Source organism: Mauremys mutica, chromosome 6 (assembly GCF_020497125.1).
Source record: "Mauremys mutica isolate MM-2020 ecotype Southern chromosome 6, ASM2049712v1, whole genome shotgun sequence".
Taxonomy (NCBI): domain Eukaryota; kingdom Metazoa; phylum Chordata; order Testudines; family Geoemydidae; genus Mauremys; species Mauremys mutica.
In genome coordinates, this window is record NC_059077.1 from 87,095,359 (window position 1) to 87,118,004 (window position 22,646).

The 22,646-nt window shown below is 38.9% G+C and overlaps 1 protein-coding gene across 3 annotated transcripts in view; it reads left to right on the forward strand.

The window, feature by feature from the left end:
• KIF27 (kinesin family member 27) overlaps positions 1-22,646 on the forward strand; it is a 44,588-nt gene that overhangs the window by 8,337 nt on the left and 13,605 nt on the right. For 2 of the 3 annotated variants that reach the window (XM_045020702.1, XM_045020701.1), the window contains exons 5-15: positions 1,672-2,648; positions 8,693-8,836; positions 13,209-13,415; positions 13,954-14,129; positions 14,560-14,690; positions 15,344-15,499; positions 16,665-16,870; positions 17,325-17,522; positions 17,884-17,994; positions 20,283-20,459; positions 21,307-21,522. In XM_045020702.1, the coding sequence (XP_044876637.1) occupies positions 1,672-2,648; positions 8,693-8,836; positions 13,209-13,415; positions 13,954-14,129; positions 14,560-14,690; positions 15,344-15,499; positions 16,665-16,870; positions 17,325-17,522; positions 17,884-17,994; positions 20,283-20,459; positions 21,307-21,522 (2,699 nt within the window). The remainder of the gene's footprint in view (positions 1-1,671; positions 2,649-8,692; positions 8,837-13,208; positions 13,416-13,953; positions 14,130-14,559; positions 14,691-15,343; positions 15,500-16,664; positions 16,871-17,324; positions 17,523-17,883; positions 17,995-20,282; positions 20,460-21,306; positions 21,523-22,646) is intronic. The other variant, XM_045020703.1, reaches the window with a different exon arrangement.

The window sequence follows — 22,646 nt, forward strand, 5'->3', positions numbered from 1 at the left end:
AGGAGAAAGTGATTCTGAGATAAAGTGCTGGTCTTGTTGGTGGCTTTGAAATGGATGAATGCCAGAATGCTCTTGGTGAAGCATGGGTTTTTGAACAATGATCCATCAATAAATTTTAAACTATTGTGCAGGGATCAGTTACTCTTCTTTAGTACAAACATTTATGCGTGTAAATTTCCAATCAGCCTCAGCTGACCACATATCCTTCTATGGCAAGCTCTTCTCATTCATCAGTAAAATCCTGGGGAAAATCTATATTGGACAGTAATATTCTTTATTACTTCTGTATTTTTGACTATCCAATTAAACAGAGACCTATGAGGTAAGGAAGCTGTCCAGAAAATCCTTGTCACAGCACACTATTACTGAAAAATTGCTGACTTTCTCATTTTTACCATATAATTATAAAATAAATAAATTGGATATAAATATTGTACTTACATTTCAATGTACAGTATATAGAGCAGTATAAACAAGTCAGTGTCTGTATGAAATTTTAGTTTGTACTGACTTTGCTAGTGCTTTTTATGTAGCCTGTTGTAAAACTAGGCAAATATCTAGATGAGTTGATCTGCCCTCTGGGGTATGTGTATCTCTGGTTGAGAACTACTGGGATGCACTGTTTTTTCCTAATTTATCATAAGCAGGGCCGGCTCCAGGGTTTTTACCGCCCCAAGCAGCAAAAAAACAAAAAACAACAACAACAAACATGATCGTGATCAGCTCTGCTGCTCCAGTCTTTGGCGGCAATTCGGCGGCTGATCCTTCCCTCTGACAGGGAGTGAGGGACCCACTGCTGAATTGCCGCCAAAGAGCTGGACGTGCCGCCCCTCTCTGTTGGCCGCCCCAAGTACCTGCTTGCTGGGCTGCTGCCTGGAGCCGGCCCTGATCATAAGGCAACATGGCACAATGCTCCTTTGCACATGGGGCCCAATTTTTCAGTATGGCATTATCTTGTCCTCCAGTTTTGCACTCAATTCTTTTGTGTGTGCATAGACCTGCATGTAAACATTTGAAGAGCTCAGTAGTCAGGAAATTCAAATTAATTGCTTGAAGTAAGTGTTACTTGTTCATATTTCCTAGATGTAGTAAAGTGTAAGCATTAATACCCTCTGGTCCAATCCTGCAAATGAGCAACTGAATAGTTCATTGACTTCAGTGGGGCTACTCACATGAGTAAAATTACTCACAAATGTAAGTGTTTGTTGTATTAGGCCGATCGACAATAATACAAATATTATATAGGTATAAAATGACAAAGTTATGATTTGTGAGAACCATAACTTTGAATTTTCTCTCTTTTGTTTGTTTAAAGTCTTCACTGTAACCTTGCATTTGTTGTTTTTTGTATTGATTTAAATAAAGTCTCTAAGCTTTTTTGTAATGTAAAAATGCATTTTATACATATGCTACAGGTTTAATATGCTGTATGTAGTGCTTCCATTAGTATAAATTTTTCTTATAGGTATTTCCTGTGAGCTCATATGCTAATATGAGCTTGTACACATTATTATAGCTAATTTTATTTGGATTTTTTGGATTTTTAGTATGTTTTTTTGTGGATTAGTTTGACTATTCATGACTTTATCTAAAAACAGTTTTGCTGTAAACTTTTGCTGAGAATCTAGTGTTAACCCATTATTCATGCTTTCTTGGGGTTGATGTTTGTAGTGATTGTTGGTGCCAAGGATTGCCAAGTGGAAAGTGTGGATGAAGTGATGAGCCTTTTAGAAAGTGGGAATGCAGCTCGCCACACAGGTACGACACAAATGAATGAGCACTCCAGTCGATCTCATGCTATTTTTACCATCAGTATTTGTCAGCAACGACCTGCACAGTCTCCGAAAAATGTAGATGCTGCACAAGATTCATCTCTGAGATCAGGCCAGATCATTGCTTCTAAATTTCACTTTGTCGACTTGGCAGGATCAGAAAGGGTGACAAAAACAGGGAACACTGGTGAACGGTTCAAGGAATCAATTCAGATCAACAGTGGCTTATTGGCTTTGGGAAATGTGATAAGTGCTCTTGGCGACCCAAAGAGAAAAAGTGTACATATCCCATATAGGGATGCTAAAATTACTCGTATTCTGAAAGACTCCTTAGGAGGAAATGCCAAGACTGTCATGATAACATGTATAAATCCATCCTCATCTGACTTTGATGAGTCTTTAAATTCCCTCAAATATGCCAACAGAGCCAAGAATATTAGAAATAAACCAGTTGTAAACTATAACCCTGAGTGGGACCGGATTGATGAAATGGAACTTGAGATCAAGTTGCTCCGGGAAGCTTTGCAGAATCAGCAAGTTAGTGTAATGAGCCATGCTAGCCAGGGATCACAGGATATGAGTGAAGATAGGACTCGAATTCGTTCTCTTGAAGAGCAGCTTTCCCAGCTTCAGGTGGAGTGTTTCAACTACAGAAATTGCATAGAGGAAGCGTTTCCCTTCCTAGTTGAACTAAATGACATTGCCAGCTTAACAAGGAGTCAACAAGAGAAGCTGCAGGATTGTATCAACATGGCAGAGGAGCTAAGGAAGGCAGCTCTTGTCATGCCACGAACTGATAGTGGAATTGGAAGTGACCAAGAGGAGCCACATCATATCACAATTCTTCAACTGAAGAGGGAACTAAAAAAATGCCAGGTATTAAACTATAACTTGTTAATTTAAGTATTGTTACATGAAAGGGTAGCCCACTAGTAGAATTCACATTAGACTTCAAAAGTTTTAAAATCCTTAACCATATCCTCTGCCCTTTATCTAGGGTTTTATATAGTTAAATAATAGCAGCATTGCAAAATTCTGTTTGCCTGCTCACCTGGGTGAATTATTCATTTTGATAGGTGATTAAAACATTAATCATCATTGTGTTAGAGGTGGGCAAATAGGTTTTATGCTCGGGCTAATTAATTTTCATTATACCTTTAAAGAGATTGAATAGCAGTATGATGACCTCTCATCTGTTAGTTCTTTCCTTTATAGTGATAATTGAAGCTGTCAAGTTAACCGAGAAATCTCATTTTATATCCCACCAGTATAATTTAATGTATCAGAGCCACAGACAAGTTGACAACATAGGTCATCTGATGCCAAGTTGTGTCCAATCTACCTACTTACTTGGCCTCAACACTGTAGTATCAAGTATCAATGTCGAACCTAGTACTTATTATTAAGCCAGTCCTTCACACAAATGATAAAAGCTATCCTTCAAAATAGGGCTGTCAATTAATTGCAGTTAACTCACATGATTAACTCAAAAAAATTAATCATGATTTAAAAAATGAATTGCAATTAATCGCATTTATAACAATAGAATAACAACTGAAATTATTAAATATTTTTTGATGTTTTTCTACATTTTCAATATTGATTTCAGTTACAACACAGAATACTAAGTGCGCAGCGCTCACTTTATATTATTATTTTTTATTACAAATGTATGCACTGTAAAGATGGTAAACAAAAGAAACGGTATTTTTCAGTTCACCTCATACAATTACCGAAGTGCAATCTCTTTATCGTGAAAGTGTAACTTACAAATGTAGATTTTTTGGGGGGAGGGTACATAATTGCACTCAAAAACAAACAGTGTAAAACTTTAGAGCCTACAAGGCCACTCTGTCCTACTTCTTATTCTGCCAATTGCTAAGACAAACAAGTTTGTTTACATTGACGGGAGATACTGCTGCTTGCTTCTTATTTACAATGTCACCTGAAAGTGAGAACAGGCATTCACATGGCACTTTTGTAGCCGATGTTGCAAGGTATTTACATGCCAGATATGCTAAACATTCGTATGCCCCTTCATGCTTCAGCCACCATTCCAGAGGACATGCTTCCATGCTGATGATTCTCGTTTAAAAACTAATGCATCAATTAAATTTGTGACTGTACTCCTTGGGGGGAGAATTGTATGGTTTCCTGCTCTGTTTTACCCATATTCTGCATATATTTCATGTTATAGCAGTCTCAGATGATGACCCAGCACATGTTCATTTTAAGAACACTTTCACAGCAGATTTGACAAAACGCAAAGAAGGTACCTATGTAAAATTTCTAAAAATAGCTACAGCACTCGACCCAAGGTTTAAGAATCTGAAGTGCCGTCCAAAATCTGAGAGGGACGAGGTGTGGAGCATGCTTTTAGAAGTCTTAAAAGAGCAACACTCCAATGCGGAAACTACAGAATCACCAAAAAAGAAAATCAACCTTCTGCTGGTGGCATCTGACTCAGATGATGAAAATGAGCATGCGTCAATCTGCACTGCTTTGGATCGTTATCAAGCAAAATCCATCATCAGCATGGAAGCATGTCCTCTGGAATGGTGGTTGAAGCATGAAGGGACATATGAATCTTTAATGCATTTGGCACATAAATATCTTACAATGCCAGCTACAACAGTGCCATGCGAAGGTCTGTTCTCACTTTCAGGTGACATTGTAAACAAGAAGCAGGCAGCATTATCTCCTGCAAATTGTAACCAACCTTGTTTGTCTGAATGATTGGCTGACCAAGAAGTAGGACTGAGTGGACTTGTAGGCTCTAAAGTTTTACATTGTTTCATTTTTGAATGCAGTTTTTTTGTATATAATTCTACATTTGTAAATTCAATCTCTTTATCATGAAAGTTACACTACAGTACTTATATGAGGTGAATTGAAAAATATAATATTTTTGTTTTTAAAGTGCAAATATTTGTAGTAAAAAATAAATATAAAGTGAACACTTTACACTTTGTATTCTGTGTTGTAATTGAAATTAATATATTTGAAAATGTAGTAAACATCCACAAATATTTAAAATAAATAGTATTCTATTGTTTAACGGTGTGATTAATCATGATTAATATTTTAATTGCTTGACAGCCCTACTTCAAAAATAAAAATACCTGACAAAAAGCTGTTCCTTTCTTTTAATTGTCAGGTCCTTAGTTGACTAAGAGCTGTAACAGTCAAGAAAAAACAAGATGAAATAAGTTTCTCAAAACTGCAGTTTTTTTTCTTGTTATCCATTATTCACAGGTTTTCTTATCATAGCACTTCTTGGACATGTACTTCTATGTTACATATCAGCCTTCTGCTTTTTGGTGCCATAACATTTCTTTTCAGTTCTCCTGCTGAGGTGAGAATTTTGAAGAAGGCATGATTCTCAGCAGGATTGCTATCTAGGAGGAGGTGAGAGAGGAACTCTGGTGCTGGCAACTTTGAACAGTTCATTCTCAGAGGCAGACATAAGGTTGCAGCCTTTCAGCTCATAATAGTGCTAGACAATGACCTGCTGAGAGAGAAGAGCTCTCTGCCATCTCAATCATGACTTCCCCTCCTCCCCCCAAAAATATTACATGATAAACATACATAACTTTTTTGGGGACAGCCTCTTAGCAGGTGGAACTTTTGGAAACAATGTTAACATGCTGTGTATGGATAACAAAAAGTACACTAAACCATGCAGCTTTAACCAAATCAAAAGTTAATGGTGTAACTTAAGACATTTGAATCAAGAGTTGAAAACTGACTGAAAGTGGCATTAAAAGAATAAGAACATTAATAATAGGTCAACAATAACAACTTAATCTGAGTCTACATCTTGTGATAGAAGGAATCTATGCTCCTATGTGTTATAAATAGTGCAACAAAATGCATGTTTTGTTGGGGAAAACTACTTCGAGGTTTGCACATGAATTCTGATGCAGTTTATAGAATCTATCTTGGGAAATGCCTATATAAATTATGTCTTCCAATTACTTTCTCATAATTTGTTAAAAAAGAAACATGTGCCTCTACTCTTGGTTCCTTTAACTCTGAATTATCTTTCTCTCTGCTTGTGATTTCCCCCTCTGGATTATTTTAAACCTCCTACTTCTCTAGAGAGTCTAGGCTGCATGTTTAATTGCTTATAGGTAAGGTTGCTAAGCAAACCACTGCTCCTTCTTGTTGCTGTGTCTCAAGCAGAGAGAATTATCCTGTTTTGCCTCTTTAGCAATGGCTAAACTAGATTTATACAACATAAACAAGAATATAATAGAGCAGGGAAAATATTCTAAGATTTCTAGCTCAATTTGTCAAAATGTTTCCTCAATGAATGGTTCCAAGTATATATTCATATTACTCTTTACTGTCCGCATAAATACTGCAAGTCATAGTAACATTCTAATTTTGATCTTAAATTTTTTTAAAAATATAATCCTATAATGGGAAAAATTAAGTAAGATTTATCAGGCTGGTTTTTTCCTCCCTATGAATGTTAAGTAAAATTATTTGGATATGATAAATGCTTTAGCTTAATTCATTATCCTCTTCTGTTTTAATAATTAGCATTATTTATTGTAATGTTTTCTTGATGTAACTGTATTTTCTTTCATGTACATAAGAGTGCAGCTTTCTGGCATTTGAATGTAAAATCAAAAAGAAAGTAAATGGACAACATACTACTTATTCTCACATCTCGCCCACAACGTGCACATTTATCTTTATTATTAGCTGTTATTTTCTCTACTATTAATTAAGCCAAGTCAGAATAGGAAGAGGGAATTCTTGTTTTTCAGTGATTGCCTGGAATTTGAATGATGTTACAGGTCCAATGTGGACCAGGAAATTGAAGTGTCAGTTAAGTTTTGAAGTGACCGAGACTTCAGTGCTTTGGTGCACAGTCAAAATAAAGTTGTACCTTGTAATGCTTCATAAATCGCTTGGATGATCAGTTTAAATAATGTTAAAATTTGGCCCATTTCAGTGTACTTGGCAGCAAGAGGTAGGTAGAACAGCTGTAACCAGGCTAACCAGTCCTGGATCATCGAGATGACTCAGGCCTGTTCTGCATGTGGGTGATTCAGAGTTGCTTTTGGGATGTAGAGCTCATATAAACATCTATTAGCCCCCTAATCAACCTCCTACATGCCCTGTCTAACGCCCTTCTCTCTGCTGTGGTCCTGGGGAGGGTACAGAATCCCTCATCAGTTCAGTGTCAGGAGAAATGGAAGGGGCATACTTTTTTTATTGGGGGGTTGTGTATGCCTCTGTGCGTGGTTCGATCTGAGCTGTGAATCATCAGTCCCCATAATTACTAGGTGGGACATTCTCAGTCCCCTTTCCACCCACAATCTCTTTTCTTGGATGGTATTTCTGTTTTGAAGCTGTTCCTTTTTAAGGGTCCTTTGGCTAATTGTCATTTAGTTGGAGAGGGACCTGGTCTTTGTTGTAATTGCAGCTGAGGTACTGAACACGCTCTGTGCTTTCCTGGAGTCATTCACCAGTGCTCAATTGCAATATGTGATAGTTGGGGTGGAATGACTATGAATCTGCTCTGGGAAAGAATGGTTTTGGGTGTGATAGCCTCATCAGAGAGACTGTTCCCCCCCCCCAGTCCCCCCCTCTCCCGATCTACCAAACATCCATGGCTGCAGAGCTCAAGTATGCTATGCAGCTACCGCAGCCCCTGCACTCTGGAAGTTGCTTAGACCAACATTGGATCATATACCTGTAAAGACATCTAAAGAAATTTTCAAACCTACTCTGACTTTATTCATGAGGTTGTAATCACAGTTGTAGAACAAGGAAGGCAGTGTTAGTTTCTTCATTATTTTATGAGAGATTTGCACTACTGTTGCAGTTAAAGTGCATGGATCTTGTGACTGAATTTTACTGCATGCTGAAAGCAGCATTGTATTTATATACCATTGCATACAGTAGTTCTGGTTATTGGCATTTTTCTTAGGGAGTGTAATGGCATGCACCTACCTCTTGCAAGCATCCCCTTCAGGTTGTGTGTGTCTGCAGTCTTTAAACAGTCCTAGCCCTAGGACCAGGCCGTATTCTCAGGGCTTCTTCCCTGGAGGCAATGGTTTTGACCTCTATGGACCCTTCTGGCCCCAGCTCTCCATCTGGGCCCCTAAGTACTTCAGATCCCCTTCTTGGGGTTTATCACTGTCTAATTCTAGGCTATTTCCCCAGTGGCCTATTGTGGGAGGAGGGAACCTGGCCCACCCACTACTCCGAATCCCAGCCCAGGGACCCTAAGAATAGTAGCCACATGCCACCGTGTCCCTTTAAGAAAAGTGTTTTGAGTTCCCTGGGCCACTTCCACATGGCCCCAGCCTTCACCAATCCTTCACCCTTACCTTAGGGCTCTTCTATGTTCAGGCCCAGCAGCCAGCCAGGAGCTCCTTTTTGCTTCCCCAGTCCCTGCCAGCACTGAGCTGTCCATGGTGCTGCAGTTCTCTTTGACCAGCCAGGAGCACCAGTTGAACTCCTCTAGCTCCATCAAGGAACTGACTCTGGTCTGCACAGCAGCTCCTTTTATACTGATTGGCTAGCCCCTTGCAGCCTCCCCCAATTGGCCACGTCCCACGCAGTCTGTCTATGCAGCTTAGAGGACCTCTCTACTGCTCTTTTCCTGAGACGGGTGTGGCAGGACCCCGAGACCCCCAGGTAGGGGCCTCTGGGCCTATTCCACCCTGTCACAGGGTGAAAGGAACTTATCAAAAAAAGGTCAATAGATTAATAAAATTGAGGGAATAATTAGAGATACTGCATCGTCAAGATCTACTAGAATCAGCACATCATTGGTATACCCTGGGAAATTTTGCAGTTCAGATCTGCTTTTCTTAACACCATATGAAGAATCTCTTCATTCAGTTGTCAGAATAACACCTTTCCTATCCCCACCCCATCTCCTTTTTGTTATGTAGCAGGCTTTAGCTACAGACGAAGAAGTATTCGGTCAAAAGGAGCTTGAGCTGAAGGTATTACAGGATCAAATACTAACACTGATACAGGAAAACCAAGAACATCTAGAATCTTTTAAAGAGACACAAGAAACAAATAAATTACAGGTAAGTTTTCCTCTTGCACATTTTACTGTGTAAGTTTGGTTCAAATAAGATGCATATTAGAATGCAGTAATTACAATTGAATAGTTTGGGCCAAATTTTGTAGCCCTCAGGCAAAAGTTATTTTCTTATCAATGGTAATTTTGTTTCAGACAGTACAATTTATGCCTTAGATTCCATAACTGTGACCAATTATGAGAAAATTATCTTTGTCTAGTTTTGTCTAGTGCCTAAAACATAGGACTGAGATTCAGGAGATCTGTAATCTAGCCTAGCTCTACCACAGACTTACTGCATAACCTTAGGTGAATCACTTAATGTCACTTGTTCCCTGTCCCATCCGTAAAACATGAACAGTAATATTTACCAACATTACTGGAGAGTAGTATCTCTTAATTCTTCAATATTTGTAAAGCTTTTTGAGATCTTTGGATGGAAGGGGTTATAGAAACAGGGCCTGCTCTACTGCTCCACCGCAAGCAGCGCGCCGTGGACGGCGGAGGCAGTCCGTGTGCTGTTAGGGCAGCACGCGCGTTTCCGCGGTGGCGGCAGTTTGGCGGCAGCTTCTGTCTTCAGCCGTGTCATAAACAGATAGTTAAGGGTTAATGTCTCTTTTACATGTAAAGGGTTAAGAAGCTCAGTAAACCTGGCTGACACCTGACGAGAGGACCAATAAGGGGACAAGATACTTTCAAATCTTGGTGGAGGGAAGTCTTTTGTTTGTGCTCTTTGTTTGGGGGTTGTTCGCTCTTGGGACTAAGAGGGACCAGACATCAATCCAGGCTCTCCAAATCTTTCTGAATAAGTCTCTCATGTTTCAAACTTGTAAGTAATAGCCAGGCAAGGCGTGTTAGTTTTATTTTTGTTTTCTCAACTTGTAAATGTTCCTTTTTGCTGAGAGGATTTTACCTCTCTTTGCTGTAACTTTGAACCTAAGGCTAGAGGGGGTTCCTCTGGGCTATATGAATCTGATTACCCTGTAAAGTATTTTCCATCCTGATTTTACAGAGATAATTTTTACCTTTCTTTCTTTAATTAAAAGCTTTCTTTTTAAGAACCTGATTGATTTTTTCCTTGTGTTAAGAGCCAAGCGGATTGGATCTGGACTCACCAGGAATTGGTGGGGGAAAGGATGGGGGATGGTTAAATTCTCCTTGTGTTAAGATCCAAGGGGTTGGATCGGTGTTCACCAAGAACTTGGTGAAAAAGCCTCTCAAGGCTGCCCAGGGAGGGGAAGGTTTTGGGGGAACAGAAAGTGATCCAGACACTGAAATTTCTGGATGGTGGCAGTGTTACTAGATCTAAGCTAGTAATTAAGCTTAGAAGTGTACATGCAGGTCCCCACATCTGTACCCTAAAGTTCAGAGCCGGAAGACAGAAGCCACCGAATTGCCGCTGCGAGCAGCTGAACATAGAAGCTGCCGCTGAATTTCTGCCGCCGCGGAAATGCGCGTGCCGCCCTAATAGCACATGGACTGCCTCTGCCGTCCACAGCGGCAATTCGGCATGCTGCTTAGGGCAGCAGAAACACACAGACTGCCGCCCCTTGCAGATTGCCGCCCCAAGCACCTGCTTGGAATGCTGGTGCCTGGAGCTGGCCCTGTATAGAAATGTCTGTTGTATTATAATACTAAAAAGTTTAGGAGTGAAATCTTGGCGCTACTAAATTCATTGAAGTTAATGGGAGCTTTGTCAATAGGACAGGATTTCAGCCTAAATATATAGGAAGATTGCTACCCTGATTCCTGTGTTAGCAATAGTGGAGACACTACTTGCCTCTCCATTTCGAGCATTTCTCAATAAAATAATTACAATGGTTTAGGCAATTGCCTGGTAGCCAGAGGTCCGTCAGATCACAAATGGAATATTCAGTATATTTCTCCTAAAATTGACTGTCTCATAAGATCCACGAATATTACCATTCCCTAAAACTTATGAAGAAGTTGTAAATATTCCAAGTATGGGAGAATAAGTGCTGTTCTCCTCACTCTCCCTTTTCTGTCTTTATCCCATCTTCTCTTCCCTTCTCCTCCCTCTGTTGATGCCTTGTGAGCAGGTCACTGAGTAATGTGCCATAAAAGGTGAGTAAGCCAATTATCACCTTCTTCCTCTCTTGCTCCTTCTCTTCCTTTTCTGCAATTTCTGGTGAGGCTCAGGTAGTTTTTACCTTGACTAGCTACAGTGCCTTGTCTCCACTGGGATTTTATACTGAGATAGCTATGAAAATGAGATAGTTGAAAACAGGTGTGTTTTTACATCAAAATGGATTTTACACTGAAATCCATTTTGATGTAAAAACACACCTGTTTTCAGCTATGAATCAAATAGTTTTTAATGGAATTCACAGGAATATGTGATTTGATTGGCACTTCAAATTGGATCAGAACTGTAAAAATAAATTGCAATACATATATATGGTATTATGTGCAAATATCATATCTTATGCAACTGAATGTTGCCTGACACTTTCCATTATAAGACCTTATTTTCAATAGCTTATAAACTTTCCAAACTTAAACTATTTGGATTAAAATTTTCCATGTTGGGTGTGTCTGATTTGTTTATTTGTTTATTTTAATTTCAGCTGAAACATTTCAGTCATTTTGAGAACGAAGTTAGGGGAAAACACATTCTTTTTCTGTGTTGAAAAGAAATTATTTCAACTGTTTAGCTGAGAAATTCTACTGCTACTGTGTTTTGGAGCAGGGACTTGAAATTTGGCAGGGGATTGCCCTGTTGTTCCCATGGAAAAAACATTCAGATCTGGCCAATTTTTAATCCTTTGAAAATTGTCAGTTTGCACATGATCAGTGGAGACTTGTTAAGCATTTTGCAGCTAAATTTCTCGAAGATTCCATGTATACTGAGACGGTTCCTTCCTGGGGAATCAGGGTCTGAGCAAGACTTCCCCTGCAGCTGCTTCTCCCAGCTTCTATGAGCCACTGTGGTGCTAAGCACCAGAAGTAAGAGCAGGGAGACTGTCTCCATTGTGATCACCCTGTTCATATGCAGGCAGCATGAGGAGGACACCGCTTGTCTATGGCTACGTCTACACTGCATGCTTTTTGGTGGCATGTAGAGTGTGTACTTGGGTATTCTCCCTCCCCCTGCCCCCCCAGCATGGGTTTAAGTAGCAGTGTAGACAGTGAGTCATGACTGAGGCAAGGAGAGTACAGACCTGCATGAAGAGTGTGGATATGTACCCAGCTACATAGCTTACATGGTTCTCTGCTCGCCCAAGCCAGGCCTTTCTGTCTAAATTCCTATTTTTAGCTGTGTAGTGTCCTGCTGCCTCCCCACTGCTGGAGCATTTTCCCACGACAGGAAAAGACTCTGGCAGTAGGGAAAGGCTCTGGCGGGTGCGGGGGAAGCAGCTCCCCACTGCTAGAGCTGTTCCTCACTGCAGGGAAAGACTCCGACAGCAGGGAAAGTCTCTGGCAAAGGACAGGCAGCAGGGAAAGGCTCAGACTCAGATGAGTAAGAAAGATGCACTTAAAATAGGACAATATTATATATGTTTTATAATTAAATATTTTCATATTGACTGTCTTTTATTGACTGTCATATTAACTTATCCACTGTTAGTTTTTGTAGGTGTTATGAAAGATGTGAATCTTGGTGAGGGATTTGAAAAAAGATCAGATAATTACTTTATGGATCAGTTCAGAGATGACGGTTCTCGAATAAGGGGCAGTTTTGAACAATGCACAAAGACTCTTGTGGGAAAGACAGATGAGTAGGTTCTCCAGACTAGCATCACTGGCAGAGTTGTGTGGGGCAGGCAAGATCAAATCAAAGTCCTGATCCTGCAAACATTTATGTGCATAGTTTTATTTATATGAGTTCACTTACTTGAATGGAACTACTTGCTGAGCAAACATACACACCATGCTTTAGGATTGTAACTTCCATTTTGAATATCAATTTTGGCTGACTCATATTTTGTTCTTTTCCAGTTATGCATTAATAAAGCAAATATGGACTCATAAGTATCCGCTCCAGCTCTTGTTAATCTTCTTAAATAACTTATCTGAGATGGGCCTTTCTGAAAGGGTTAATGACATGCTTTTAACAAACCTTTTTGAAGCTTGTTCATTATGTGGTGCATATTTTTAGATTAATTTAATTAAAATTATATGTTTTAGAATTGAAAGATTTTGCAATCAACTAACACTGCCATCAATTTTCTGTTTGAAGTTAGCACTGGTGCATTGCATAAACTTATGCCTTGCAAGAGAATTTAGGATCAGTGTGCTACACCAAACACAGCACCCTGCTAATAGCTTTACCATTCAAACCAATGTGTTTTTGGTTAGAGTCATGTAAATATAAGATAGAGTTGGCACCTACCAGGTTTTTTTTGTTTGTTTTTTAGAATGAGAAAATGGTGGAGCAGCAACTCCTTATTGATCAGCTGAAAGATAAGTTAGAGAAGCTTACTGTGACTACAGCCTCAGTATCCAGAGGTGCTTGTGGAGATGGGCCAGCTGCTGTGACATTTGCAAGAAGACCATATAGTGTGCCGCTCACTAATAGTTTAGTACATTCCATTCATATGGCTCCAGGACTGGAGTCCCGAAAGGTAATGACTAAACACATTTTCTGTTTTTCTCCTTCATTTTGTAATTATTCTGATTTTGGTACAAGAGTTGAAAGGCAATACTAACAGTTGTATTGACATTTTCTGCTTATAGCCCATTAAAGAGTGTGAAACGTTTAATTTCTGATCTGTGGCAATGTACACATCACCAGTTTATCCAATGCAAATGTATTTGTACAACCTCCAGTATAAAGGGGCTGTACTCCTGAGTGGGCCTTTAGGTGCTACTAAAATACAACTAATTACTAATAATGATATATTTATTCTGTATTAATTACAAGAAAAGAGGGCTATGTACTGACTTGCCAGTATCCCATTCTATAACAGTTGGAACCAAATTCTTAAAGGTTTCTCCAAAAAGAAATCCACAAAACTTGCACAACCCTCCTCATTTTTTTGCTTGCAAGTTCAGGTGTTAGCAGATTTATGTATGAAGTCCATTAGAAAAATCCGCTCTAAATATTCCTAGCTTTCTGCAAGTGACTTTGCACCTGGTTTTATTTTTGGGATCTCTTGGAAGGTACACACTAGCTCTCCTACTTACTCAGTGGCCCGAGTAATGGCTGGATTTCAAACTCGCAGGCAAATGATATTGGGTCATATAGAAGACCAAGATGAAGTCCTTCACTGCCATTTCTCTGATCATAGTGATGAAGAAGAAAGGAACACAGACAGCAAAAAGAAATCAGCATTTAGGTAATCTTTTTGTTGTTGTTTTATTCAGTCTTTAAAGCTTTCATTCAAAAATAGATATTTAATGGGTATATTCCTACCAAATACTGTCATATCGTGAAGCCAGTTTACAGTGTTGTTTTATGTAAATTTGTAGAACCTCGTGACATCACAAAATAAGTTAACACGATAAGTATTACTAATGACCTACTCTATTCCATTTAACATAGCTTTAGATTCAATGCGTCTTCACTTGAATAAATATGTGTTGCATAATGTGTCTTGAATAAATATGTCTACTTGCAGGACCTGAGGGAAGCAGGTGGTGGTAAAAGTAGATTTTAGCATGCAAGTCTTTTTAGATTCGGGACCTAGTGCATTAGGATTACATAATCTGGCATGAAATTAAAAAAAAAAATTTGTAATATGGCTTGGCTTTTCATTTTTTTCTTAGGCGCTCCATAAACCGCACATGGACACGAAAACAGGCTCTTTGTTCTCCCCTTCAACTGGATGATCTACAATTCCAAATGCACAAATCCAATTTACCAAATGAAACCATACTGCAAACTGACACTGTCACAGGTAACAATTACAAATGGAAATTATGAGATACTAACATATGCTTATGTCACACCATGAAAATTTACATTTTTAGCGTTGTTATAGTAAATTAATCTTTTCCATTCAAACATGGACTTTAAATAAAAATACTTTTGATGTCCTAATTTGGAATTGTTTTTAAATACTTTTTTTTTCTGAAGTACATGTGAAATACATTAATGTTCTTACTGGTTGATGCTTTAAAAATAATATATAGAATTATATAGTGTGCCACATATCCAGAGCATTGTATAGATATATAATTAATCCTCACAACACCTTTGTAATTGATGGAGGTAAGTTGTATTATCCCTGTTTCACAGATAAACTGAAACAGAAAAGTGAAGCAACTTGTAGAAGGCCACATATGGCTGTAAGTACATTATTCGCTCCCTTTGGGTCATGGAGCATCAGTGGGTATGTTAGCCAAGGATCTTTCTTTCCCAACCTAGTGCTCCTACTCTGTATCCTGTCCTGATTTTGTGCAGATGGCAGGTGGTGAGGAAGAGACTCCCTGTATCCTGTCTTTCTGATTCCCTCCCCAGTGTATATGCAGCGAATAGGCCAGAATTTCATCCTCTGGATAGATAGCGTGTTCCAGATCTTTGTTCTCAGCATTGCCCCTTTCTTTCAAGGTGAAGAGATTGAATGCCTCCATAAGAGTCGTGTAATAAACATGCAGAAATTAAAGAATTCAGAGCTGAGACTCTCCGAGGCCAAGCAAAAGATGAGAGAACTTGCACTTAATATCAAAATGAAGGAGGAACTCATTAAAGAAATAGTAAAAACAGGTAACTGACTTGTGTAAAGCACATTTGAATTAAAAACATATGCAGTAGAACCTCAGAGTTATGAACACCTCGGGACTGGAGGTAGTTCTTAACTGTGAAATGTTCATAACTCTGAACTTAATGTTATGATCTTTCGAAAGGATACATTTGAACATTGACTTAATACAGCTTTGAAACTTTACTATGCAGAAGAAAAATGCTGCTTTTAACCATCTTAATTTAAATGAAACAAGCACAGAAAGTTTCCTTACCTTGTCAATTTTTTTAAACTTTCCCTTTATTTTTTAGTAGTTTACATTTAACACAGTACTGTACTGTACAGTATTTGCCTTTTTTCTTTTGTCTCTGCTGCCTGATTGTGTACTTCCAGTTACAAGTGAGGTGAGTGGTTGACCGGTCAGTTCGTAACTCTGGTGTTCGTAACTCTGAGGTTCTACTGTACGAATGAAAGTAAGGATTAGCTATTTAATTGTCCTAGTTGTCCATAATTAATCTTGTTCAGTGGGGACTATTATAAAATAATTACGTTTTTGTCACTTATGAATAATGGTTTATTAATTGTATTATGGTGGCACCTGGGGCCCCAGATGTGGGTTGGGGCCCCGCCATACATTCATTAAATACCTTCATTAAATATTTGGTGTGCTTTCCTAATTATTATTTGTTCTGTAATTATCTCTGTACTTTTCCCATGCCATGTCCTACGGAGGGAATGTCCTTCTTGAACTTGGCTGTATTCAAATTCCTCTTGAAGATCTACTTCTACTTCAACACTTGCCAGAAACTAGCTGCCAATAATGACAAGAGTGTTACTGAGAATAGTCTGTCTATATTTTTGGTAACTGGGTTATAAATACTTTGTACTATCAAGGTGAGGCCTATCAACATCCGGCATCTTATGTGTATATTGTACTTCTTCCCCCACCTTATGCCTGTTTGTTAGGGTATTCAATTGTGAATTCTTAAGGAAAGGCACTATGTCTTTTTTTCTGGTTGGAACATGTCTGGTACGCTGTGGGTATTACCAGAAATAAATGCTAAGTAGTAGTAAATTCTTTAGATGTATAATTAAGGATTAGATTTTCATATGGAATTTGGAAGTAGCGGCTTGTTTTTTTTTCAATAACACAATTTTCAAACAATTTTGTAATATTTTGTTTTTAAGGCAATGATTCTCAGTCTGTAAGCAGGCAGTATTCTTTGAAAATAACAAAACTGGAACATGAGGGTGAGCAAGCCAAGATGGAATTAGCTGAAACACAAAAGCAGCTTCAGGAGCTGGAGAACAAGGAGCTGAGAGACGTTGCTGAGAAAGCCAAGTTACAAAAAGAGTTTCGGAAGAAGATGGATGCAGCTAAATTAAAAGTGCAGGTAGTTTTGATTTTTGTCGTTAGGAGTTATAAATTACTGCTGTATCCCATAGAACACAGGGCCTAATCATCTGCTCTGTTACACAAGTTTTATGCCAGTGTGACTCCATTGAAGTCAGTGGAATTGCAGTAGATAATCAGGCCCTTAATGTACCAATAGATGGTACTTAAATGTATCTAACAATATCCTTATGTGAGAAGTGTATTTTCTTACTAGAAAGGTGGACAAAAAAGAGATTATTGGTGTTTGGCAGTAGGTAAGAATGTAGGGAGAATGCTTTAAATTGATTTGCAAACCATCTGCTTTGTAGCACAAGTCTTCTATCAAAATACCATACAAAATCCTAAATCTGTGCAAATATCAGTGGACTTGTTTACTGGTATCTGTCCTAAGATGTGTTTTTGTTTCTTTAAGTGTTCATGCTGTTAGACTGAAATATGCCATGTGAATTCAGGTCTTACAGAAGAAGCAGCAGGACACTAAGAAGTTGGCATCATTATCCACCCAAAATGAGAAACGGGCTACAGAACTTGAGCAGACTGTGAATCATATGAGGCATCAGCAGGCCCAGCTACAGAAAAGACTGCGAGAGGAGAGTGAAAAAAAGAAAATTCTTGAGGCAGAGATTGCACGGGACCAACAGCAAATCAAAGTAAGAGGCTTTCTTTTCTGTAGAATGGATAAGCATATAGTACAATTTCACCCCATTACTTGCTCATAGATCATGATGCACAACTGTACGGCTTCTGATAAATACAAGGAATGCCTTTCAAGATAGGAAAAATGAAGAATATGCATAAAAAATCTTTTCAGCTACAATTTTTACAATTACTTTCTTCGTCTTTATGCTTTTTTATTTTACTATCCACCTCCTATCATTACAATACAGCTTTCATTAGTGGAATGAAATCCTTTATCTTATATACCTACATGGGCTCCTTCAGAAAAAAACTAAATTTGATGACAATAGACTCAACGAGGCCAGGAAAATAGTTTTATCTTCTTACTTACAGGAACTTCAGTTAAAGACAGAGCAACAGCAGAAAATTCTTAAACTTAAAAATGAAGAAATTGCTGCTTTTAAAAAGAAGAAAAACTCGGCAGGAACTTCACAGCAGTTACAGGTAGCTAATTTATTCCAAATTTGTTGGGCTGTGAGAAGCAAGGGGCGGGGAGACAAAACTCATCTCCCCCCACCTCAGCTCTTGATTAGCCTTGTGGGGAAGGAGGGAAGATTCTGTTTGCTAATTGGCAGAATTGTTCTCATCTCAATTGTTAAATGCCCTTCTTTCCTTGAAACAGGGATAAATTGGCCACCAGAGGTAAAGAGAAAGGTAATCCTCTAGCAGGGAGCAGGAATAACTTCTGCCTGCCTGCCCTTGCTCTCAGTGATGGTTTTAATTTGGCTCTATTGTGGTACAATGAACTTAGTTTCTGGTTGGCACAGGGGTTCAAGGTTTCTGCTGTACTTCCTTACAGGCTCTGGATTGAAGCTGATTGTGGCTCAGAGTTGTAAAAGTCTTTTGCTGGAAGCTGGGTGGGTATTTTACCCTTTCCTTTGGTCATCCACTAGGTGAGGCTAGCTGGTGAGTTGGAGGGTGGTGAATTGGTTTTTCTCACCCAAATGTGGACAGTTTCAAGGTTCTTTTCATAGAGCTTCTGTTACTTGTGGCAACTTTAGTGGAGCAACCTCTGTGACAGTGCCACCTAGATTATTCCAAGCCTGAACATAGGACCAAAAGTGAATGGGCAACCGAGTGCAGTGAGTGATCGGATGGGATGTAGAAAGCCTTTAAGACTGTGAGAACAAATTAGAGGCATCATGGTCTGTGTCCAGCTCTTCATGAGGGAAGTGCTGGTTCTGGGCTGGTTGCCTATGGTCAGTAGTCTCTCAAATCTCTGCAGTATTGGCTGCTCCGGCATTAGGAGTGTTGGGAGCTCATATAACCAGCTTTTGGGCTCTAGATGCTATTTTCAATACTTTGTTGGTGTTATGAGCTGCCGTTCCCCCAGTGCAATTCAGTTAAGTTTGAGAGAGACTAGATGGATTTTAACCATTTATTGAAAACTACAATAGAATCCAAATATGTGATAGGCTGAGCTACAGTACAGAAAGTAAAGTAAAGAATCTCACTCCCTGCTGGTGGTCCAGCAAGGCAGATGCACCTTCCTCTCTGTTCAGAGTCTGTCACCTCTCCACCACACAGATTAGCTGTAGCATTCCCCCATATATCTTAAGTTATGCATGCACCTTCTGATGGCCACAAGCAGGGCTTAAATTCAGCCAGAGCTGTCCGAAGTGGAGCTCCAGTAAATATTTTCAAACCCACAGGGCTGAAGCCCTGAGCTCTGGTGCACCCCCTGGTCCTGAAACCCTGAATCCTGGTGCCTTCCCATGGGGTTGAAGCCCTGAGCCCTGGTGCAGTCAGTGTGTGGAACTGTCAGAGGATGTTGTGAAGGCCAAGACTATAAAATGGTTAAAAAAAGAACTAGATAAATTCATGGAGGATAGGTCCATCAATGGCTATTAGCCAGAATGGACAGGGATAGTGTCCTTAGCCTCTGTTTGACAGAAGCTGGGAATGGGCAACCGGGATGAATCACTTGAAGCACCCAGCATTGGCCCCTGTCAGAAAACAGGATACTGGGCTAGATGGAGTTTTGGTCTGAGCCAGTATGGTCGTTCTTGTGTTCTTATGTCACATATACAGCATGTCCAGACATGCCCAATCATGGTTCCCTCTACTGCCAGAAAATGTGAAATACATGCTAAGAAGATAAACATTAAAATAAGAAAGACAAAGGTGCCTCACCCTGGGGACACAGGAGCATCTAAGGGGTGGCCTGTTGGAGCACTCCAGTCCCCTAACATTGATTAAACCTGTTCAAAACAAGCCTTCAGTAGGACTTCACTTGGGCATAAGGTCCAAGCTAGCAGACCTTGATGTAGGACCAGTGCACTAGTTTTCTGACTTCGGTTGTTAATGTAGCTTTTAGCTTCTCATTTTCTTCTCAATTGCTGTTTTCTGACAAGTAAATAGTCTCGATGAAATGTAATGTAACACCCTGTACCTGAGCTATAGAAGTGTTATTAGGAAAATAACATGGATTTCAGCAAGGGCTGTCTTATACAGACATGTGCATAGCAGACTTTGCAATGTAATACTGCTGTGGTTTTCCAAATTTCTCCAACCAAATAACTTAATTATTTGAGATCCAAATCAAGATTCTGTTGTAGAGTTACTGTTGTTAACACTAAGAATGTCAATTTTGGATTAAGTTATAGAAATCTGAAATTGACAGAATTATTATTCTAGATGAGAAAATACTGTACTTAAAGAATGCTGCACAAAGGAGGTACTTTTGAGCCTGACTAATACTATGTATCTCTCTATTATTTTTTGAAATGTAGAAACAGGAAGAGCAAAGGAAATGGTTAGATGAAGAACTAGAGAAGGTTCTGCATCAACATCAAGACTTAGCAGAACTGGAAGAAGACTTAAAGAAAAGAGAAGCTATCATAAACAAGAAAGAAGCATTGTTACAAGAGAAGAGCCATTTGGAAATCAAGAAACTAAGATCTAGCCAGGTGCTCTATATAATACTGTGTAACTATTATTACAATACCATTGTTGGAGAGTCCAGATAAAACATATTAGAAAGAGAAGCAGCAGTATGGGTCTTGTGTAATCCCCTGGTATTGTCACTGTAATCTCAAGCAAGACAATCTGTTTTTCTGTACCTCCATTTCTCTGACTTTTTAAATTGGGGATAATGTAGAATAATGTATTTTTTAGAATCATAGAATATCAAGGTTGGAAGGAACCTCGGGAGCTCATCTAGTCCAACCCCCTGCTCAAAGCAGGACAAATCCCCTGACAGATTTTTACCCCCGTCCCCTAAATGGCCCCCACAAGGATTGAACTCACAACCCTGGGTTTAGCAGGCCCATGCTCAAACCACTGAGCTATTCCTCCCCCCCTTCACCTTCTGTAAAACACTTTTGAGTTCTGGAGCTAAATTCCTTTATGTAAGTGCAAAGTATTATACTTTGTAAAATTTGGTTGATCCCTTTTCAGTTTGAAAACAAAATATCTTTTTTGGCTATTTTTTGGCTTTAAAAGCAAAAATGAATAGAAATTTAAACACAGATTTCTTAATAGCAGGTGTCTTTATAACAGATGATGACTAAATTATGAATTAACTTTCTGTATGTAGAAAGCTGAAGTTGAGTGTTTTTTCACTTTTATAGTTAGTAGTAAATATTTATATTACGATAGTGCCTAAATAGCTTTGGGGCCCCATTGTGCTAGGTGCTCTACAAACATGGAAAAGAGACAGTTCCTACCCTGAAGGGCTTACAGTCTAAACTATGTACAGTTTGGTTAATTATGGATAGCGTTTTTGTATCATTTGTGAATTTGGGTTTTTTTTAGGCTTTAAACAAAGATAGTTTGAAATTATCTACCCGCCTGAGTATGCTGGACAAGGAATTGTGTGATAAAAGTGTGCAGCTCCAGACCAGTGCCAGTGAAGAGAAGAGACAGATTTTGGAAGAAGTTCAGGTTCTTCAGAAAGAAAGGGACCAGCTGCTCAGAAGAAGAAATAGTGTGGATGAAAAACTTAAAGATGGTAGAGTGTTGTCCCCTGAAGTAAGTAAAAACAGCCATTAGCTACTATTTTATAATATAACACACTAATCATGATCTAAACATGTTTCCAAATATCAGATAAACTAGAATTGAGAAATTGGAACTGTTTTTGTTAAAATATAACATTTTTAATTAGGAAATTCAAAGGAATTAAAGTAAGTACAACAGTAGTAGCCTGGTTTGCTAGATAAGAAAGTTTAGGTTTGGAGGTCTGTTCCAGCTGGTGTCCTGACAACCCTCCCTTGTTCTTTTATCTGTGGCATACTGTTTTTCTTCCTTGAGCCCCTAGTGCTTCTCCGTTCTAGATGGCCATCACAATTCTGTCTTTAAACTGAAATAGGACTTTCAAACCTGCGTGATTTAAATCTTTAGTTAAATCAGTGTAATTTCTTGTGTAGATTAGAGACAGCTGTCTAATAGCTGCCACTGAAACGGACATCAGTACTGGATTGGCCAGCAGGAAATGCTTATTAAAAATACATCACCCTCATGACACAGTGGTCTGACATCTGTCATTGGAAGCAAGAGACAAAACTGCCTCCAAACTTATGTCTCTCACTCCAGGACAAAGCCTAGTTAAAACTTCCAAGACATTCCGTTTCCTTTCCCACCACCCACACACTAAAAAAACAAAACTAATAAAAAGCATTGTTCTGTCTTTTTGTGTTTCATTTTCATTTTCCTTCTCCTGACATAGCTTCATCTTCACTATGCTAAAAAGATACACATTTGCAGACTGTCACTCTAATTCAGGATCCTAATAAGTTAGCTACTAAGTTCCTTTCTACTTAAAACAGGGAATTAAAGGTAGAAAATTGTAGCTCCCATGATTTTCTATTAATTAAGATTTATGTATATAATGTACACACATTAATGTACACACTATAAATGCATATTTATAGTGACTACTACACTTCTAGCGCAATATAACGCTGTTCTTGGGAGCCAAAAAATCTTACTGCATTATACGTGAAACCGCGTTATATTGAACATGCTTTGTTCCACCAGAGTGCGCAGCCCCCCCCCACAACCCCCGGAGCACTGCTTTACCGTATTATATCCAAATTTGTGTTATATCGGATCGCGTTATATCAAGGTAGAGGTGTACTATAAATTTAAATGTA